This window comes from Silene latifolia, chromosome Y (genome assembly GCF_048544455.1).
Source record: "Silene latifolia isolate original U9 population chromosome Y, ASM4854445v1, whole genome shotgun sequence".
Classification (NCBI taxonomy): Eukaryota; Viridiplantae; Streptophyta; class Magnoliopsida; order Caryophyllales; family Caryophyllaceae; genus Silene; species Silene latifolia.
Genome location: NC_133538.1, coordinates 354,429,532 through 354,452,466, shown reverse-complemented (window position 1 = coordinate 354,452,466; position 22,935 = coordinate 354,429,532). Strand labels below are relative to the sequence as shown.

Sequence of the window (22,935 nt, the reverse complement as noted above, 5' to 3'; positions counted from 1 at the left end):
CCTTGCCCACAAATTCCCCATTGCGCGACATTACAACCTTGTCAACCTCAAAAACAAGTTTCAAACCAGCTTTGTTCAATAAGGCACCAGACACGAGGTTTCGACGCAATGTGGGTACAAATAAAACATTATTGAGAGCAAGTGTTTTCCCGAGGTGAGTTTGAGAAAGATCTTGCCTTTGCTCGTGATCTTTGCGGTGAAGAATTACCCATGTAGACGCATTCCCCATCGCCTATCTCCTCGAACTCAAGCAAATAACCCCTTATCGGCCACGAGGTGTCCGGAAGCGCCGATATCAAGACCCATTCAAGAAGATTACCCACCGTTTAGCTTCAACAACCACAAGCGGCAATGACATCATCGGTCACGATTGGCTTCACTTGGCTTCTTCTTATCGATTACCTTTGGTAGGCTTTGTGACCCGGTTTCCCACAAACATAGCAAACCAAAGGACCCTTAGGCTTCGAATCTTTGCAAACCGGCTTGGTGTACTTCCCTGGATCGATCTTCTTTCCTTTACCCTTACCCCGACCAACCTTGGCCTTACCCTTACCCTTGAACTTTTCAAAGCATTTGACGGACCACCGGACTCAACCAAATTAGCTTTGACAAAGAGAAACGATGCATTCACGGACCGGTAAACAAAGCGGGGTTGTCTTTGAGGCGATGTGCCTCTTCGGTCCTCATATGACTGATAAGTTCCATAAGGGACATGTCTTTCTTTTTGTGTTTTAGCCGATTTCTATACTCAAACCAGGGAGGGAGGGAATTTTTCCAACAACACATTAGCAACAAAAAGGTCGTCTAATTTCATGCCCTCACTAACAATATCAGCACACAAATTTTCATAGACATGAACCTGTTCCATAATAGACTTCCCATCCACTATCTTAAATTGCAGCCACTTACCCACAACATATTTCTTTTTCCCAGCGTCATCAGCCCCATATTTTTTCAGTAAGGACTCCCAAATGACTTTCGCCGATTTATTATCAGCAAATAAATCGAACAACGGGTTAACCATGTTATTAAGTATGTGACACCTAGCAGTTTTGTTGTCCTTAACAAATTTAGCAATGTCATCTTCATTTGACTTAACTGCCTTAGCCGCAGGAGGGGTAGTCTCGATCGATCGGAACGGAACAACGAGTTTTGGCGGGTCATTAAATAAAACATAATCAATTTCTAACTCGCTCAAAAACATCAACAGTTTATGGGACCAACGCTTATAATTCTGACCATCTAATTGCTCAATTTTCGAAATATCAGGTACAATTTTCGAAATCACAGACATGGCTACTGCACTAAATAAATAGTTTTTAAATTGTAGTTCGTAAATTCACTAGCAGCAAGAATTACGAAATGGAAAAGAATGCAGTAGCGAAATAAATGCCAGAGATTAGATATACCGACAGATGTAAGGTAGTGACACGGTACGAAACCGTTGCCTTAAAAACTATTTCTCCGGTGCGACCGTGGTGGCGATCAGCGACGACCGGTAGTCCCCAAGGATTACACTACTGCTGCCTCACAAACACGCCCACTCGAGTTTGTAAGACCTGGAACGGATTTAAGCAGAACCCAGAAATCATATAGCAGAGAGGAAGATGTGGAGAACAGAAGAGAGAAAGAGTTTTTGTTGTTGTGTTGAACTGATGTGAGGACCTCGGTATTTATAGCTGAAGAGAGCCATAAACCGTCCCCTAAAAAGCAGCAGTCAATGACTGAAAGTGGGGAGTAAACTTCTCACCCACTAACAGTGTTGACTGACTCAATCAACAGCACAAACAAACTCAGCCAAAAAACTCTCAAAACGCAAAAAGCCCAAGAAGGTAAAATCGGGCCTTCAGCCCGCCCCGCAGGGGCTCTACCCCAACCCCACCCGAGCCCGAGCCGGGCCGGGCCGGCGCGCGCGCGCGTGTGTGTTGGACCCAAACCCACTGGCCCAACAAACACACACAAAAACCTCCTTGGTCCACACAATTAACCAACCAATGGAAGGGACAAATATAAACCCCTCAAAGAGGAGTTTCCCCACCAATGTGGGATAGAAGCAAAACCAAAAAATTGGTTTTTCCCTTGTTTTCAAGTCATCACTTCCAACAATATGTTACTGAGAGTTTGTAAATTAGCTTTGAACTTACACTCATAACATAAATGTCATGTAATAGGTCCATAGTGTTGGTCGCTGATCTGGATGACCGAAACTATGTTGTTGCAATTGTTACCACATTTTGATATGTGCGAATGTGGCAGGTGGGGATACGATTGAGATTTTCATGTCCATTTAGGTTTAATGATTTCATCTAGTATTTGGAGTATTTTTGTTTATTTGGATTTTAAGAAGGATTATAAATTATTTACCAACCCTGCTTCCAAACTAGGGCCCTATGGAATACATTTGCATTTACTTGAGTATTCTCTTTCTAAGCACTTAAAATGAGGCGTAAGTAACTGTTAAATTGTGATTTTCGTTACAGTGATATAGATATGTTACTGAGAGTTTGTAAATTAGCTTTGAACTTACACTCATAACATAAATGTCATGTAATAGGTCCATAGTGTTGGTCGCTGATCTGGATGACCGAAACTATGTTGTTGCAATTGTTACCACATTTTGATATGTGCTCTGCCACATAAAGTATTGGCGAAAAACAAGACATTAGATTATTAATCCATCGGTTTATATCATTTGCTTTACATGTTTATATTCTTTTTGAGAATATTTTTATCATAAAGAAATGAATATGATGGTGGGAGTAGTATTTGTTATTTATTTGTTATAGATATTCATGGTTTAATATAAGTAGGTCCTTTTTAAGGCTCTGTTTGGTAAAACTACTTGAAAATGTAGCTGAAAGCTGAAAAACTAGTTGAAAACTGAAAAGGTAACCGAAATCTGAAATGTTAACCAGAAAATACGAGCTGATAAATTAACTGATTATATAAAAAAAAATGTTTGGCAACTAGCTGAAAAGGTAGCTGATTTTTGGTAAAATGACGTAAAAAGATATGATAATTATTTAAATTTAATATTAAAGATTATAGGGGTAAAAAATGGAAGAAAAGTTATTTCAGGTACCTGAAATCTCAAATAATACTCTATGTAGCATTTTATTTCAGGTAACTTATCCCCCCTTATATAAAAGTATGCAAGGGTGTTTTAAGGGTGTGCACATTTTGGCAAAATTTGGTGAGATGAATAGTTCAACTTTGGGATGAATAGTTCAACTTTTTTTGTCTTTATCTTCTTTTGTCCTTTTGTGTTTGGGTTGTGCAATTGGGTCGGTATTTTTAATTAGCAATTGGGCCGGTATTTTTATTTTGCAAATGAACAGTCCAACTATTTGGTGTTTCTCATCCGTCGATCACTTATTCATATTTGTATCTAAACCCTCCATTCCTCCTCGCACTCTCACCACATATTCACAATTTCTCACCACTCATCCACTCAGGGGTCGTTTGGTTACCCATTAAGCAACACAAGAAACTTAAATTCATGTGAATTGCAAAATGGGTATTTTGTTTGGTTACTCCAATTCACATGAATTGGAAGTTCCCATGAATTTCAATTCCTCCATAATGGAGGAAGTTCTTACCTAGGCCCACCTGGTAAGTTGGAATCTTTCGTGAATTGCGTGACTTCATTCACAAGAACCAAACAATATTTTGCAATTCACATGAATTCTAAATTCATGTGTTACATGAATTCTAAATTCATGTGTTTTATGAATTCCTAGGCAATACAAATTTCTATATGCAACCAAACGACTCCTCAGTTCATTCTCCCTTCTCGATCCCCCTTCACAAACCATCTCTGATTTCGCCGCTCCTTTGATCTCAGGTATGCAATTACACCGTGGTTCATTATTGGTTAAACTGTCCACCTTTTCGGGGCGTACTTTTACTCATAACAAACCACTTATTTTACATATCATCTCATCCTCTTCCTCCATTGTCAGTGACGACGACGGCGACGGCGACGGAGACAACCATGATGATATATATATATATATATATATATATATATATATATATATATATATATATATATTCTCCTCATTCTATACCTGTTAGAAAGCGTTCCAAATTGTTACCTAAAAGAACTTTCGCATTATGAATAAAAAGATTTATTTCTTTTGCTTAACCATTTGAAAGACTCTACATAAAAACTAAATTGAATTTAGTAGCTCAAATCAGAAAGAAGAAATTTCAAATGGTCTCTGAAGAATGTAACCAATAGAAAAATAGAGGGTGTGTTAAGTGGGTTGATTAAAAGCTACTTAAAATTAGCTTAACCATTGGAAATTGTAATAAATTGTTGTGGCTTAAAAAGTTGATGTGGCAAAGGTAAGCTAGTAGCAACTAGCTTACCATTGTGGATGCTCTTATAGGTTTACGTAAATGCTTTGGGATTGCTGCTGAGATTACATGTACGGGGTTAAAACAGCGCTTCTCAGAATCGCCTAAAGAGACTGGCAGAGCTTTTGATAGATCAAGTGAGTTATTGATTTTGTCTTTTAGATATAATTCCATAACAATTTTAACCTGAACAACATAGCATAGGGTTTTGATTGCTTGGTTTTCCATTGATTAGGGTTGGGTCACTTGGGGGTGTTATATGGAAAGAAGATAAGCTGATTGAAGGAGTTCCAGAGACACTTGATATGCTTCGGCCAAAGGTTCGTGAATTTGATTATACGTGAGAGGAGTATTAATTCGACAAGTTGGTTTTGACAATATAGGTATTGCTATTTCTAACGTAACATATCATTTATTTTGTCTTAGCATACTTCCATAGCTTTTTCTTTTCTTTCAGGGGAAAAGATTGGTGTTTGTGACCAATAACTCAACCAAGTCCAGAAAACAATATGGAAATAAGTTTGAGTCGCTTGGGATTATTGTCAGCGAGGTTGGTTATTGATGCATACGGGCACACATAATTGGATTATTCAAATTTGTCTACTTTATTTATAATGGACTTTTTTCAGGAAGAAATTTTCTCGTCATCTTTTGCTGCTGCTGCATACCTTCAATCTATTAATTTCCCTAAAGATAAGAAGGTATAGTTTCCTTAATTTCCTAAGTTAGGGTTTATTTGTGGATGGTCCTATTTGTTTATGAATTTACAAAACGCATCTGCAGGAAATGTTGGAAAGCGGGAAATGGCAGATAAATTTGAGTTGGGAGTTTCGGTGTCGTTTTTGAATTTTTTTCTTCAGTTTATCTCCCACTTCTCCCCCTCAATTTCTCTGATGTGTTGTTGCTCTTTAATGAATGATGATAATTTAGGAATTAACATGTCACAATTTCGCCCGTGCCACGGACTGACCTCTGTATTGTGTTTCATATTTGTTTTTATCTGAAGTGGGTTTTGGCCTGAAGTTTATTATTGCTGGACTTTTTGTTGGTATCTACCAATTCTTCGTTGCCACCACCTTTATGAAGACTTAGAGGAGACAGCAAAAAAAAGAGCGACGTAGGTTAGAAGAACTCGTTAGAGGTTCATCAAAACGACGAGGCTCGACGAGATATTGATGAGTGAGAAGTAAGATTGTTAGATGAGAATGGGCGGATTAGAATGAAAAGGGAATGAGGAAGTTGTGGCTTTGTGTGAGAGAAAGGAAGGGCTGAGATGTAAAGGGGGAAGGTGAAATCAACGATAGAGGGGGGGACTTAGAGTTAAACTGTGTAATAGCTACTAACGGTAATGGGGAAGTTGTGGCTTTCTGTGAGAGAAAGGAAGGGCTGAGATGTCAAGGGGGAATGGGAAATCAACGATAGATGCATTACATCGATGGATACACGTTTGGATTTTTTGCGCAAGTTTGATGATGATAACTATTTGTTGGAGATGGAGGGTCGATGAACAGTGAGATGAGAATGAGTGGATTAGAATGATGAAGTTAAAGTTGTGGTTGTGGGTGTGAGAGAAAGGGAAACCGTGAAGGGTTGGGTGAAAAGGCCCAAAATAGAAGACATGTGAGTAGTGGGTTGAACACGCACAAACCCGCCAACCCAATACCCATATCCGCCCAAGCCCAAGTCATAAGAAGACAAAAAAAGTTGAACTATTCATCCCATCAAATTTTGCCAAAAAACGCCAATGACTTATATATCAGTTCACTTACTCTAGCCCCATCTTAATGAGATTCGTGTTTGTTGAAGCTTTTTTTGTTAGTCATTATTTGACTATGGTGAAGGTTGAATCGTCTAAGTAGGCTCTGTGGTAATAACAGTATCATTTTCACCTTTTTGTTTTTATAATTTTGATTATATTAAACAGGTAAAGAACCTTTCCAGCAATAATCGCCTTCTTGAAACAGAGCTAGAGAAAACCAAAAATCAACTTAACGAGGCCAAGGCTGTAGCAGTTGACGAGGCTGAAAAATCTAAGGCTGCAAAAAAAGTCATCAAATCTCTAACTTCTCAGGTAACCTTTACTCCTTTGTTATAATTAACATTCGCGAAATCATAAAATTGCCATATATTATTGACTTATTGTTTTTGCATAGTTGATTTTCGCTTTCCCCCTCATTTCTCATCTAATTTTTGCGGTTTTGCGTTCTCTCCGTAACATAGTATGATGAGTTAATTTATCATGTCCATGCATAGAGCTGATGGTGATGGTATGCCAGCATACTTAACTTTAGTTTATATATACCAATCAACCTTATCTGAAATCTTGATCTCTCTTGGTAGAATAATGACTTTGTCACATTCTATTCACCCGTCACTCTCTAACATTACTTTTTATAAATAGTGATCCTCATTACGTGATGCCGTGATGGTATTCCTGAATTTTGGTGTAGAAGTATAGGTTAAGGTCATACAAGTATCCTTCAATTATTTCATTTTCTCACTTATACAGTTATACCCCTCATTTAAAAAGAAAATATTTGACTAGTCATAACTCTTAGCTAAGGTTTAAAAAAACAGATTTTTTTTATCCAAACCGAGGATCTCTTAAAGACAGTGAATTTGAAAAAAACAAAAAAAATCACCGCTTTGTCTGACCGTTACTTCCGACGACAAGTTCAAAAAATAATGATTTTTTTCAAATCGATGATGTCATAAAGATGATCAGTTTTAAAATTAAAATTGACTTTTTTTATGAAGTCGTAGCTAAGATTTATGGCTATTAAAGATTTTTTTTAAGAAAAGGAGGGGTATAAGTGAGAAAATGAAATAGTTGAGGGATACGAAAGAGAAAATCTCAATTCTTTTTAAGGTGTCCTTTACTTAAATACGAGTAGTCCATTCGGTTCTTTTTTATCAAATATTTAATTTGATTAACCAAAACATATGTGGTATTTTGGGTACAAAAATATTAAAGCTATAATAAGAAATTCCACTCAGTTTACAACAATCCTGTTTATGGTTACTGCTGAAACACATCCGCGTAATTTTGATAATACGCATTTGGTCGTTTGTTTTCGGAGCAAATATTGGCTACAGATGACTAACGGGTATTAACAATATATGCGGGCAGTTAAAAGAACTGGCTGAGAAGGTACAAGAAGGAAATCATGTTCTAAACAGTTCAGATTCTATTATTGGCCAATCCTCTAGCTCTACACACAACATTGAGAATAGTCTTACAGGTCTTATGTCTCCAAGAAGCGAGTCAAATCTGAAAACTATGGATTCCATATTAACTAATGGCACTAAGCAACAACCTGAGAAGACAGAGTGGGTTGTACAAGATGAGTCTGGCGTCTACATAACTCTTTGCTCCTTTTCATGCCTTAACATCACTGAAGATGTTAACTAGCGCAAGACTAACACAATAAAAGCGGCCTTAACATCACGGTGAGACCGTCTTTAACTAGCCTACGACAACCTCTTTTCATGCTATCTGGTTCAGTTGAGACCGTCTAAGCTTACAACAGTTTTAAGAAAGGCTAGCTCTAGATGAATTGGATGAATTAGTAGTCATATCGTCTTTAAGTAACTTAAGACGACCTCTTTTCATACTATCTGGTTCAGTTGAGACCGTTTTAAGCTGACAACTGTTTTAAGCAAGGCTAGCTCTGGATGAATTTGCAGTCAGCTATAAAGGATTTAAGCAGCGCTAGCTCTGGATGAATATGTAGTCAGACCGTCTTTAAGTAGCATCCGGTTCAGTTGCGAGTCTTGAGACCGTCTTGAGTGTGAAATGGTTTTAGCAAGTCTAGCTCTTGGATGAAGTTATGGTATTTAGATTAGTCAAATGATTTACTTGGTTGATGATAATTGTGATGATTCTGTGAACCCTGGGATGTAGTATTATTTGGGCATTGATTATAATTGATACTGAATTAAAGGGTGACATTTAAGGCTTGCAAAGGTTCCAGCTTTGGTAGTTTGTGTTCGTCATGATTCGGGGTGTGTTTCTGTTTTGGGGAAAGCTTAGTTTGAGCAGCTTTTAAAAAAGGATGGACACGTGCTTAAAAATCAAGTTTGGTGGTAGTTATTCTTTTTTATGTGCTCGAAGATGGCTTCTTTGATGTGTTAGCATCATGAAAAAAACAAAAAACGAGAGACTTAACATTGAAACATACAAATAATGGAGTTAAGATGAGTACAGACGTATCCATGTAGTGTGCAGGATTGGGTTTCTGTTTAATAATAGAAGGTATACCGCAGTAGTCAGGTCTATCCGAAAGTTATGTATATGCATTTATTTGCTTTTTAAGTTCTACCAATTGTCATTGTTCTACAATTAAGGCAACTGATTTTGAGCTTACCCGATTCATTTTAGTGAAAGAAGTCTGTAGGATCAGTTATGCGTTATGGCTGCAATACATATATAGCGTGAAAAATGCAGTGTTTTTTTCTACAAGTTTTTCTTTTTTGGGGTGGTTTTGGTCTCTTGGAGCGAAACTATCAAAGACCGTCAATTTTAAGAGCTTGTTATACATTTTTAAGAAGAAAAAGGAAGGGGAAACGAGATGAAAATGGAATAAGTTACGCATTCGCATAGATTTTCAAATGAGATTGTTTGATTTTGCCTGCCCTCTATTTATACAAGTTTTGAAAAACACAAACACTACACAGACAATATTTATTTGCTTTTTAAGTTCTACCAATTGCCATTGTTCTAGAATTCAGTATTTATTTGTTGAGATGGAAAAATTCGCTTTCTAGCAAACGATCTTATATAGCACAAATAATATTATACCTCCATTGGTATAATAGCATCATACAACCAAGTTATATCTTATCGAGCTTATGTGTAATTTTGTTGAGCTTTCTTAAAGTTAATTTTTTTTATGTTTAAGTGAGTAGCTCATAAATTTTAGGGTACAGCTCGACTTCTTTAAAACAAAACTCGAAAACTTTATTATATAGCTTGAGTTCTAGAGTATACAACTGAGTACAACTGGTTGTAGGATCTATTAACTGTCTTATATAGCGACTATCTTGTTCAGGTGTGTTTTGGACGAGGTCTTTGATTCAAATTAAGCTGGTCTATTTTGTCTTGAAGCTTGATTTATGTTAATTTCATATGGTTACTTCCAGTTTGAATGCATTTTGTATTCGTTTGTTGTATAATATGTAGATGATTTATTCAGAACTCGGATTAGTGGTTGGCACAGTTAGTTAATTCTGCTTGACATATAGCATCACATATTCAAAAAACAGCGACTATTTCCAGTCAAATTTCAGCAGTTGTTGCAGTAAGTAGAGCACATTTGGTTTTATCTTAAGGATTTATGTGTCGTAAACTAATTCAGCTTGAGTGACGAACCATCATTCACTTTGTGGCCAATAATCCGCATTTGAAATATATAGACCCGAAGGAAAATGATGGAAGTGAAGAACAACATCGAACTTTCTATTTCGCCATTCATTATGGCAAATCTCTACCATGGTGGTTGATGTATTTATCAATATATTATTGTAGGATGTAGAGGGTGCTCTGGTTGCCAACATTGGAAGCTACATGGGAGGTGTGAGTGTATCAAGAACTTGGCATCTGGGAACAATTCAGGTAGATCTTATTCATTGTCTCTGAATAGTTTTCACTTTTCAATTGGATGCCAACCCTATCTTTCTTCTCCTTCACACTTGACATATTTGCTTCCAAAGTTCAATACGACGAAAAGGACAATGGCTGATTGACTATTTGTTGAGTTGTTGTCTTGTTGATTTTGATGGGCTTTTTCATTGATTTTTTAGACTATTTATCTAACTGACTATACAGTTTTGGCTGAACATGTTGAAGAGGGCAGCAAAGGAATCGCTTGGCCATGCAGCCGCAATACTCACAGATGTTCTCGAGAATGCAGTCTAATCACGTTATAAATGCTTTGCAGAAACGAACTCTTCTACAAGACATGGCATTTAGATTGTCTTGATATTGTTATTTATGTGTTCTATAGTAACAGTATTGGATGTGTATAGGCTCTGTTTTGTTTATAGGTTTTAGTTAGTGTAAGTTGACTTTTCTTAGAAAAGACATGGTTGTGTAATAATGTGTAGCATCTTTTATGTTTCATATGATATTCGAAAGGTAAATTTTAATTCATGGCTACCTGTATTTTAAGTGGTTGTGCATGTTAATTATTTGTGAACACGGATGGTTTATTTCACCTACTCTGGGTGATGCATCTTGTTTATTGAGATCTAGCATACCAATATGAGAGCTTCTTACGGTTTAAGCTAATATTAAGTTAAAACAATTTAATAGTAGTTAATACGAGAAGGATCACAAGGATAAAAAGGGGAGGTGGTTTAGGATGCGACGGAGTTAGAGAGAAAAGGGAGAGGGAGAGGGCGATAAAAAGGGACGAAAGAGGAGGAGAAATAAGAAGGCTAAGAGGAGAAGGTTGAATGGTATGAGTAGAAAATGGAGGAGGAGGAGGAGATGAGATATTTGAGCGCGTAAAAAAGTTAAAGAGAATTTGGAGAGAGAAAAAAGATAAATAAGAAAGAAATAGGTAAACAAGTGATTTGAGACGAAAATATTTTATACAAAAGGTTCCAAGATTCCGCCCGTGACAGATTGTAAGTCACTAAAGAACCATTTCCTTGTCTAAAACTGGAAATGGCTCGCATGTTCCAATTGTGGGCTATATTCTATATTCTATGAAGCCGAGGAAAGGGGAGAAAGAGAAATATAAAGGGTAAGGGGAGAATGCCGAATAATATGAGCAGAAAAGGGAAGAGGAGCGTAGGTGTATGAGGACGCAAAAACGTTGAAGATAAAATGGTGAAGAGAAAAAGTATGAACGATTAGAGAGGGAAGAATTAGGGAAAGAGGGGAGTAAGAAGGGGCAAGGAGGGAAGAACGAGTAGTATAAGGAGAAAAAGAATTTAGAGAAAGAGGTTAGAGTAGTAATAGGATTAAAATGAAAAATTAAAATAAATAAAAAAAAAGCTCGACTAAAAAAATATTAACCCTAACATGTTTCTTTTTGAATTAATGTATCTGTTAACAGAAACAATCTTAATAAAAATGTCATTTTTTCGGAAGAAGTAGTATAGGGTAATTGATGGAGGAGTCATAGCAGGAGGTAGGGAGCCACAAAAATATAAGGGAGAAGAAGAATAGGAAATGTGAGAAAGAGAATGATAAGATGGAGGAACATAAGGAGGCGACAACGTTAGAGAGAGAGAGACAGGCGAATGAAGACGAGAGGGAGAAGATAAGGGAGAAAATGAGGAAGGGTATACCAAGTGTCGAAGTCAAACGAAACTAAGAATGTCCCATGTCCAAAATTCACAAATATTTTTTTATAAATATATTTATCAAGTCAATAAAATATACATGCAAAAATATCTTGGGGTCCCGTGCGCAACGCACACAGTGCAACCAACTAGTTTAGATAAATAAACTACTTGTCAAACACTTGCAAAAAAATCAGGCAGCTGAAATTTTAGTCAAATAAGCTACTTTGATCAAATAAGCTACCTGAAGTGTCATATCAAACAGAGCCTAAATCCAGATAATTTAGTGCATTGCATGTAATATATGTGGTCTTTAAGCAGGGGCGGATTTAGCTCGTTTCTATTAGGGCTATAGCCCTAGATAAATTCAGAAATATAATGCAGTGCACTAAAAATGCATTAGCAAAGTGTAGCATAGATGGTAGTTGGCTTGATTACCAAGCAAGTGTACAAGGGATCGAATCCCCTTATGCAATTTTTGTTCAAGCCTTCCTATGTGCATTTTTCACAAACTTCAATATTAATTATTTGTCCTACAAAATTCCAATTTTATAGGGACATTCTCTTATGAATATTATGCATGGTACAACATAAATTTAAAATCAAATAATTATTGAGTCTGTTATATTGTTATCATTATATATTGTATGATTGATACAAAATTGTAAACGACTAAAATAAATTATTTTCTTCTTCTTTTTTGCTAATCTTTAGTATTGGTTTGTCTTATGCTGGATTTTTATCGTATTGGCCATGCAATATTAATTAAAATAGTAACTATCTGTCTGACTATCTCGATAAAAAATTAGGTCACGATCAGTAGCGGATTCGTAAAATTTTATATCAAGGGTTCCAACAAAAATATTAAGGCGTTTTTTGCATAAAAAGTATAAATTTTATTTTATTTAGCCTAAAATTTGACAAAACACCCAAAAAAATTTCACTTTTCGAGTGTCCCAAAACCCGGAAATTCATACATGGATCTGCCAACGATTTAAAATTTTTTTGGCCAACACATTTCAATTGTCTATAAATTTAGCCCTAGATAGATTTCATTCCTGGTTCTGCCCCTGTCTCTAAAAATATTATCTAAGAACCTATCAAAAAAACACTATACTATGCCATGAAGTAGCAATTTGGTGGTACAAGTTTATAGTAGAAGGACTGAGAGAGCAATTCATGGATTATACAACTAGTTGTATATGTTGTACGATGTAGAATTCGAGTTTTGTAATAAAGTATTCGAGCTTTATGATAAAGATTATGAGCTTTAATAGAAAGTAATGCACTCATCCATTTACACATTAAAAACATGAACTTTGAATTAGCTCAGAAAGAATACATATAAGCTCGGATTCTTATACCATAATTGTACAATGCTTATGATACAACTGGATGTATAATCCTATTTGTACTGAGAGAGTAGTTTTAATTTTACAGGTTTAACTTTCAATTTCTTATCAATGGTGCACCACGGTCCACGGGCATAAACGACGACAACAAAATTCATTAAAACCTAAAAATAAAGTTAAAGCATGGTCTACAAATAAAGGCATAGTAAATTATCAAAATTTTCTTATCAATATAAATAATTGTATAGAGTCCTTTATAGCATATCTATACTAAAAGACTAAATTATTTTTATAATTTTTTTTTTTGCTGAATTCTATGTATAATGAATTTAGGATAATATTTAATCCAATCATCGAATTACATTTATAAAGTCTAAGTTCCTAATATTTCGAGTTTGGTCTTAAGATAATGGTATAATATAGTAAGGCGATTCACTAAATGATTAATGGCAACAAATGAATGTGACAGATGGAGTAGTATTTGTTTCTTTATTGCACATATTCATGGTTTAAATGAGTAAATTATTTGTGGATTTAGGTATTTCGGTGTATTACATATAATATTTATGCATATTAGTCGCTTTATAAATCCGGTTAGTTATTTACCTATTTGTACAAAATAGGGTCCCTCTCATTATTTTGCAATACATAGATACGAATCTTCATGCTATACATAAACTCATATTATACCCGTGCATTTTTGCAAGGGTTACACACTAGTAATGTTAAAAAGAAAAGGAAGTTGTGAGACATCACAAGCTTATGACAATCACAATCACAAGCAAAACTTGCAGATATTTTTATAAGCAAACTTGCTTAAATACAAAATGGAAATAACCTAATTAACCTCCGAGTTTTTGCTTAAAGCTGAAAATCAACATTGTTGCTCAAATTTTTAACAAACTAGTATATATTTTGTCTCACTCCAATTAAAATAATTAGTTGCTATGTAGCATCCATTAAATTTGCGGTGTTAATCGTACATATGTAATTTAGATTTATGTTATGTTAGTTTTCGAGGTTTTCATTTATTTTTGAAGATTATATGGTAAAAAAATTTTGCTACCCCAAACTCAAAATCCTGGCTCCGCCCCTGCCTCCTATTCTATATCTCCATCCCTCTTTTCTTTTTTAACTATTCACAATATCTTCCCTCTTTCCTTATTTAGTAAAATTTTATACTTATTTTAATCACCTCACCCCATAACAATGCCCATACTTTATCTTATTTTAATCACCTTACCCCACAACAGTATTTATTTTAATTACCTCACCCCACAATACCTTTCTTCTCTCCAATTACTTCATCTTACCACAATACTTTAGTTTATTTAATTCAAACACCCTTAATTCCTGTGCCTCCCATGAATATGGAGAGTTATTCCGAATAGGAGGGAGTAGATGCTTAGCCATACCGTTAAATGTAAATTGAAGAACGGCTTTTCTAACATGTATGCATGTTAATAAGCTGAATATAGAAAGATTCACAACATATTTTCATGGGAAATACAATATAAAATTACTTTTACCATAAATAGTGAGAATATCTTATAAATTTTTTCATATGCGGCATATTAAGGTGTACCCTTAGGGCACATGTTAATAAAACCGAAAAACGAAATCAACTATGAATCAATAATTGAATTTGACACTAATACGCTTGCTAATTTGTCATGAGAACAATTTCGCATGAGAGTATATATATGTTGACTCATAATTTGTTCACTTATAAGAAGGTGTGTGACCTTACATACGTAGTTTACAGACTAATAGACTATTATAAATGCTTGATGTTTTATCGAGCGCCTGCCTGCCAATAGTAGAAATGGAATGGGTTGTGCCTACGGCCCATCATGCATGGAGGAGAAAATGACACGGCACGAGCACAAGAAGGTGAGTTTCATGTTGTGGCGTACCGCTCAAATAGAAATGGAGGCCCAGACACATTCCACGATCCATGGCGTGTTATGTCGTGTGTAGGGTTATATAGATGCAAAAGCGGAATTTCAGGAAACAATTCCCTAGCATCTATTCTAGGATCACATGCATAACGATAATATGAATCATAATATAAGACAAAAGGAATACTTACCTCTTGAAGCGTAACTTACACAAATAGCTTATAGATAGGAGAGATCGGAGAGCCCAACTTGTTGCCCCTCTACTCGGTCCACAAGCACAATCCGAAAACCCACGTCTGCTAGAACGGAAGAGAAGGATCAATATCACTCTCTTACTTTTATGGGTGCTTGAGGCAGGCGGTATATGGGAAAAACAATATGTTTTCTTCCTTGTGGTTGCTTATGGAAAAGCGTCATCACTTTTTCCATTACCCTAGAACCCTTTATATATAGTATCATATACCATAATAGAGTCTAGGTGGAATAAGGAAAGAACTCCTATTCCTTTCCTAAAACCCGTGCCTCATATCTGTTTCCTTATAGGACTGATATTATTTTCTAATTGTGCGTTTATGAGTAAAATCATAGGATTATATTATTTTAGTCATTAATCCAATCTTATTGTGATTAATTACCATAATTATTCTCTAGCAAGCAATTATTATTTACTAAAATAACATAATAAATATCTCTATAAAATATCCTATATTATATTTAGTAATTGCCGAAAATGTCTTAGGACATATTCCTTCAATCTCCCACTTGTCCGTAGATAATATCGCAATACTAAAATTCCTTAAGTCTCTTAATGTCGATTTTGATAACATAATTAACATCCAATGTTCATTATATCTTCCATCAAAATTACATTCTTTGATCCCAAGTTCGAACTGCTTAAACAAGGATTAACTTCTTAATCCAATCCAGCATGGCCATGCATTTTCTCAGTTCTTGCTCATCAAGAGGCCTAGACACCAATCCTATTGTATAGGAGGACTTATCCAATCTTGTATCATCAAAACTCCCACTCAATTCTTAGTCACCATGACTACTGCCTTTATTACCCCCCTTTACGGCACGACGTTTAACAGTGTCAATGCATAACTAATCATATCATGATTGAAATGATATACTCATGTCAAAAGAATACACTAAATATAGATTTTGATTCTACGTTAGAATCCACTTTGGTCAAGTCGCAATATATCCAATATATTCACGCGATTGAGTGAACATCCCCATGTTCCCATAGCCCATGGAATTGCGCTATCAAAAAATATCAAGCTAGTCTTTCGTTGCATCACTTATGTCCAATTTAGTGATACTGACTAGGGACAGAATTAAGCTGTGATCTCTGTTCATCGATAGTTTTCCACTTATCAAACACTTTTGATAATCCTATAGAGAAATCACATGCATTCTGGACATTTTATTTAATACTAAACCAATAATTAAATAAGAAATCCCTATTATATTATAGATGAACATTCCAAAACATCAACCATATTTTAATATAATAACTGTATTTCCTCTCCATTGGCTTAATTCCCAAAGACCTAGTATAACTCTCATACTTAGGTTGTGGAATCAGTTTAGTTAAATGATTTTGCGACATTTGCATTGGTGTGAACCTTACAAATAACCTCCTTTGTTGCATTTTTCGCTGCTATATACTCGGCCTTAGACATAGAAACTGCGAAGGTAATTTGCATAGAACTCTTCCAGCACAACACTTTTCCATTGAAACAAAGAATAAAACCAGACTAACTGCGGAAGTCATCTTAAGTCACTATGGAAGCTCGAATAAGTGAAACTAATAACAACCAACTCATCATCTCCACTGTATACCATGAAGTTGTCCTTAGTTCTTACCAAGTAATTAAGGATATTCTTGACTCCAACCCAAAGCACTAGTCCTGGGTTTCACAGGTATTTGCAGCATATGCTCAAAGCATTTGCAACATCCGGTCGAGTACACATCATATTATACATGATGAATCTATTTTGAACATAACAAGTACCTTATCAATATAAGTTTCTTGACTAAGTTCAATTATCATTCTCACCTCAATGTATCTCCATAGATATTGATGTCAAATATGTAATCTGTATTATTAGATCCTTCATAGAAAAATAATGTTCCAATTATCTCTTGACTGATTTAAGTATGGATACATCATTTCCTATGATTAGTATGTCATCCACATACAATATTGAGAAAATAATATTACTCCCACTTAATTTAACATCCTCTTTCAAGAACTCCTTCAAGAAAGGGGTTTTGACATCCGTTTTAGCATGACTCTTAGTCATTTTCGGAGTTTTGACTCACCAATGCGTGTATATAGATAGTAGGTTTCTCATTTTCCAAAATCATCATTTCAGAACTTTGTGTCAAATAATTTTCTATAAACATTTTTGCATCGGAACATGAGATCTACTATTTCTACGTGGGGAATGGCAACCGGTGGGATGGACAATGGGATGTGGGTAGAACCCACACTATCTTCTACAACATCCATATGTTGTGTCATCTCACTAATTTGTTGCTCGTCATCACGAACTGCTTCGAGACTACTCCCACTTGACATTTTGGAAATAAACTCCTTTTCCAAAAAGACACCACCACGAGTAACAAACATGTTGTTCTTACTTTGGTTGTAGAAATAGTACTCCTTAGTCTCTTTGGGATAACCCACAAAAGACATGTATTAGATTTGCGTGAGAACTTGTCAAGTAGTAAATGTTTTACATTGACCTCACAATCCCAAATCTTCAAAAAAAAACAACATTAGAACATTTTCAATCCATATCTTATATGATGTCTTTTCTATTGCTTTGGTCTGTGCCATATTTAGTTTGAATGCTGCAGTTTCAAATGTGAATCCCTAGAGTGAAGTTGAAAGGTCAGCATGACTCATATTGAATCCAACCATATCGAATAAGGTTTGATTCCTCCGTTCGGAAACTCCATTTTCCTGGCGGAATTATGGTGAAACAATTACATAATATTTTAAATGATCATCAAACTCTTGAGAATAAATATATACTACCATGATCGGATCGTAGTGTTTTTATTTTCATTCCCAAATTGGTTTTCTACTTCATTTTGAAATTGTTCGAACTTTTCAAATGATTTCGACTTATGAAGTAACCATACTGATGGGTGATGTCGTCGGGTCACATCCAATCAAACACATTTATAATACTCAACAAACAACTAGTTAGCGGTAAGTTGAGGTCGATCCATGGGACGGTGTGCTTTGGGTTCTAAGTCTATCTATCTCAATTTATGCTAGTGTCACAATTTGGTTGGGTTTGTAGTTGTGTCCTAGACTAATGCAAGCAATAAAGTAAAACAAGTAATAAAAGGAAGGATGTAAACAATTGATTAAAAGTGCTAGGATATCATGGGTTCATAAAGAAATCATGGGAGTTGATCATACAAACATGTTTATAAAGTTGCAAGCAATTAATGTTATGGAGGAACCGAGTTGGTTTATGTCTTACGGTTCATAGAAAGAGTTGGGTCCCGGAGCCGAATCGATTAGATTTTACAACACCTACTGTGGACATGGCCCACCTGCAAGCCCACCTCGATCTGTGGACATACAGCGGTCTTTTTTTGAAAGCCACGCTCGGTGGCGTAAAAATGCTTTCGACCGGATCGTTTTAGATCGGTCGGTTTCGTCTCGGTAAGGGTCTCGAAACGATTAGAGATGTTCGGAGTCGCCACCAAGCATTTGTGGGATGCCTGGAACCCGTTCGAATTCCACTTTATACCTCGGAAAAATCGAAGCACAAAGCATCGTTTGACATAGGTACTAAAGATAAGGAAATCGTCCCTCTTTAGCATCCTATCTCTAGAATGTCTCTCGTACGCCCTGGATAAGGTCGTCCACTATCCAAAGTTTCCGAGTAAGAGGTGAAGGTACGTATTGGGAAGCCCTTTAATCAGACACCCAATCCCGCCCGCGTTTAACGGCCTCTACTGATCGATCTTGGTTGGTTGAATGAAAAAGTTGATAAAACGATTTAAATGCATGAATGCGCATCCAATGATTTAAATCTAACATGTGAGAGTTTTCTAAGTCGGTTGATTTAATCCAAGTATCAAGTATAAGATGTCGAGTTGGATTAATGATTGATTTACATGCAAGACGGAAATTAAACATCCATTTATCGTATTAGATTTAGGGTGCATAACATGATCCATTTGTCTTAGTAAGGCATTTTGCAAATATGGTTTGAACAGTCATCTGATCCGTCCTATATCCGGGTTAGTCGGAGTCGGGATCGTCCTAGACTAATGCTGGAAGGGAACAGGCCCTGTATCAGACAGCTACATGAGGCGCGAGCCAGCTGGCGAGACAAAGGGCTTCCCTCTGGTTTTGAAAATGAGAAATGGAGAGCCTGTTTAGGCGCGGGTTAGCCCACGGTTTATGTACCGTGTTCTGACCTTTTGGAAAACGTTGTAAAACGTGTTTAGAATGGGTGTTTGAACCCGGTTTGATTTGAAGGGGTCGTTTAGACTGCATTTGTTGATTTGAAGAACTAGACTCGAATAATCATCATTATTTGATAATATTCGGTGTCGGGTTCGGTTTGACAAACTTCACATGAATAATTTTGAAAATGATTATGGACTAATTGTTTTAAGTCCATTTGAATGTAATTAGTCGGTACTCATCATCGTATCCGGGTTAAAATCCGGCATGGTATGTAGAACCAAGGATGACTTTGTGTTGGTGACTAATATGTTTGTTTGAAAATGTAAAGAAATGAAATAAAAGGCTTTAAAATACCTTTTAAATGTAATTAACCAAATATTATCACCGAAACACGGATTTAACCGTCATGGTATGAAGAACCAAGGGTGAAAAATGCTTTATGGTTAAAACATGTGAAATAAAACAACAAAGGTTCGAAAATACTTGAAATGGTGAAAACCGATTACAAATATGAAAAATGGATTAAGGAAATGACGAGAACAAACACGGTTGATTTCTGGTCTGAATACCCCATTTAACCGCGAGCTAATTGGCGACCTAAGGGGCTTCTGCCTCAGACCAAAAATCAGTTTTGGCTCGTTTATTCCATGTTTTGGTTCATGTTATGCATGTTTTAGCATGTTAGAGTCATGAAACAAATGAAAACATAATAAAAGAGGATTTTTACACCCTCATACTTACATGTTTGGTTATGGCGAGTGACCGACGTAAGTATAACAACTCGTTTGATCGGAAAAAAACTCGGTTTAAAACCGTTTTGGTAAGTAAAAGAGTGTTTTTAAAAGTTTAGTGATGGTGTAGTGGTCGAAGTGGTCGGTCAAGTGGTTTAATGCACGATGACGGTACCAAACAATGTGTAAGGCTCGTGTTTACGATCGGTAGGTCGTAAATACGCGTCGGGTTGTGACTTAAGAAGTCGAGTCGAGAATTTTAATGGAGAAAAGAGGGGGCGGACACTCGCGTGAGTCTCAAATGGGTGGCATTTGAGGGGTATTTATAGGAGAATGAGTGGTTGTGTGAGTTTTGAGCGACATGGCCACCTGGGCTGCTCAAAGAGGCGCGAGCCACGTCGCGGGTCTTCGAGCTGTGTTGTCACTTTCACAACAAACACAATCATGATTTGTTCTATCCTAGGTTTTGTAGTCACATGTTTGGTACTTGACCAACATGAATCTGGGAAAACTTAAGGTAGAAGGTTTGAAATGTTTTGTTTTTTGTGGTTGACTCGTTGTTGGAGTCGGGATTTGAATTTTGAGTCGGTTTTTGGTCCGGTGTCGGTTTTGACTCTAGTTAGTGTCATTGCGACCCCGTAGTCGTGCATTAAACACTCCAGGTATTTTTGAAATGTTTTGAGATGTTTTATTTTCGAAATCGTTTTAAGTTTTCCGACGTAAAGTTGTACACAAACTGTCGATCAAACGCCGCGATTCAAAAACATGTTGTAGTCCGATAATCATCGGGTGTTTGTTGGAGTCTTAGCGGATACTGGGTATCTACACCTACAAGTCTACTTACTTTCCTCCTATTCAACTTCTATGCATGGTCTAACAAGACTCGAGTTGGTTTATATCTTACAAGTCAAGTTGAGTAGATAAGAGACGATTGTAAATGCAAGGATTCATAGGCTTAGCATTTCATCAAACATAACATGTGCATAAAGTTGACATCACAACAAGCAAGCAAAACTAATTATGAAAACATATTGGATTAAGCATGAATCATTCCCCATGTTTGTTTCCCCTAATTACCCACTAATCCTAGCTAAAGAGACTACTCACTTATTATCATGGTAAACATGTCATTAATGGTGTCAATCATCACAACAAGTGTAAATATGATAAGATAATGAGGAAATAAACAATAAAGAGTAAGAGGGTAAAGGAATTATACCAAACTTGAGATGATCCAAATAATAAAGCAAAGAATAAAAGAAGAGAACTTGATTGATTGATGAAGGGTTGTCAATCCTCCAATAATAACCCAATAATCTTCAATTACTCAAAAGTAACAAACTTGAACAATAATTAAGGAGAGATTAATGTGAGATTTGTGGAAAGATTAAAGAGTAGTCTATTCTAATCTACTCCTAATCTAATCTAAGAGGAATTTCTAATGTGGAGGCTCTCTACTCTAAAAACTTCATGCTTTGATTATTTACAAATGGGGTATATATAGTAGAGCTTCATTAGGTTAACTAAGGCTAAATTAGTAATTAACATTTGTTAGTTCTAAGCAGGGAATTGCTAGTCTTTTCGGAGAGATGAGCATCTCAGCTGAAGACGCCACGATCCGCTCGTCCAGGAGGGGAATCCGCTCGGATTCTTGCAGTGGTGGACGAGCGTCTTTGGGTAAATCCGCTCGGATTGTTGCAAGGGAATCCGAGCGTCTTCAAGGTTTGGACGCTCGGATTCTGCTTCAGAATCCTTTTCTTCACTTTCTTCTTATTCTTGTGAAATTAGTCTTTAGTTCTTGCCTCTCCTTCAATACTCGTCCATCCAATATCATCAAAAAGCTTCGAAATATGCACGAAAGATGGGAATTTCCGCCTTATTATCTCCTTTTCTACAAAACATATAAAATGCACTAGGAAAGCAAAATAGAAAGCATTTGACGGATAAAATGGCTATGGAATGTTATAATAGTATGCAAAATGGGCTCAATTAGAGGACTAAATGTGCGCAAATAATGTTCACATCAAATATCCCCAAACCGAACCTTTACTCATCCCGAGTAAAGAGGTGACAAAAAATAGACCTTTATTTAAACTAACCTACTAATATAGCCGATATGAGACAATTAACGGGTCTCACTCCGCCCCGTCAACTCACAACAAGACAACCATGAGGTAAGATGCCTTCTTGCAAGGCAAGGTGGGTCTTGCCAAAATGGCGACACATCCAAGCATTAAAGTACACAAAACAAGTAATGGATGCATCTACAAAAGAATAGCCACTTTTCTCATCTAAGTGGCGGAAATTATCTAAAGGGGAAGCAATTCAAGGGTACACATTCCTTCATAGATACCATTTCTTCAAACTACTAAGCCTAGAAGGATACCAATAAATCACCTCCAAGTTGTGTCAATCTAGGGTACCTTTGTCCTCAATCGTTAAATGCTTTTGTCAAGAATAGACTCCCTATGGTGTTAGAAACACTGGAGGATCGCGGAATTCCCCCTCTTGCTTAGGCAAGAAAAAGGGTCGTCCCCTCTCTACCATGCACAAAAGTGGATACGATGGATAAAGGGATCAATAGTGTTTGAGTTTCATGTGGGATTTTGCTTTTGTTGTTGATTTTTCTCCCCAATTTCTTGTGGCATTTGACATTTAAGAACACTTTATTTGCCATTTCTTTTGATGTTTGGCATTTCAATACTTGACAATTTTCAATTTTTCTTTGTATTTTTTTTTGAACATTTTCAAAGTCACCCCAATTAGTAACGAGGGCGCCTTATATTTGAAGCATAGGAGTTTTCATTTTTGTTACTCCTGTTTTCTTTTGATGCATTTGCAAACC

At 36.3% G+C, this 22,935-nt stretch overlaps 1 protein-coding gene across 5 annotated transcripts; it reads left to right on the top strand.

Annotated features, from left to right (window-relative positions):
• Positions 1–3,695: 3,695 nt before the first annotated feature.
• Positions 3,696–10,531, top strand: LOC141626898 (uncharacterized). 5 transcript variants are annotated; one of them, XM_074440488.1, is made up of 8 exons: positions 3,696–3,844; positions 4,395–4,499; positions 4,598–4,682; positions 4,820–4,912; positions 4,992–5,063; positions 6,287–6,433; positions 9,890–9,976; positions 10,211–10,531. In XM_074440488.1, the coding sequence occupies exons 3-8, from the start codon at positions 4,668–4,670 to the stop codon at positions 10,277–10,279; spliced, it is 483 nt and encodes a 160-aa protein (XP_074296589.1). In that variant the 5' UTR covers positions 3,696–3,844; positions 4,395–4,499; positions 4,598–4,667; the 3' UTR covers positions 10,280–10,531. The 5 variants fall into 5 exon arrangements, with proteins under 5 accessions (XP_074296589.1, XP_074296587.1, XP_074296588.1 ...); XM_074440486.1 differs by having other exon boundaries at positions 10,190–10,531; XM_074440487.1 differs by having other exon boundaries at positions 3,766–3,844; positions 4,351–4,499.
• Positions 10,532–22,935: the final 12,404 nt, after the last annotated feature.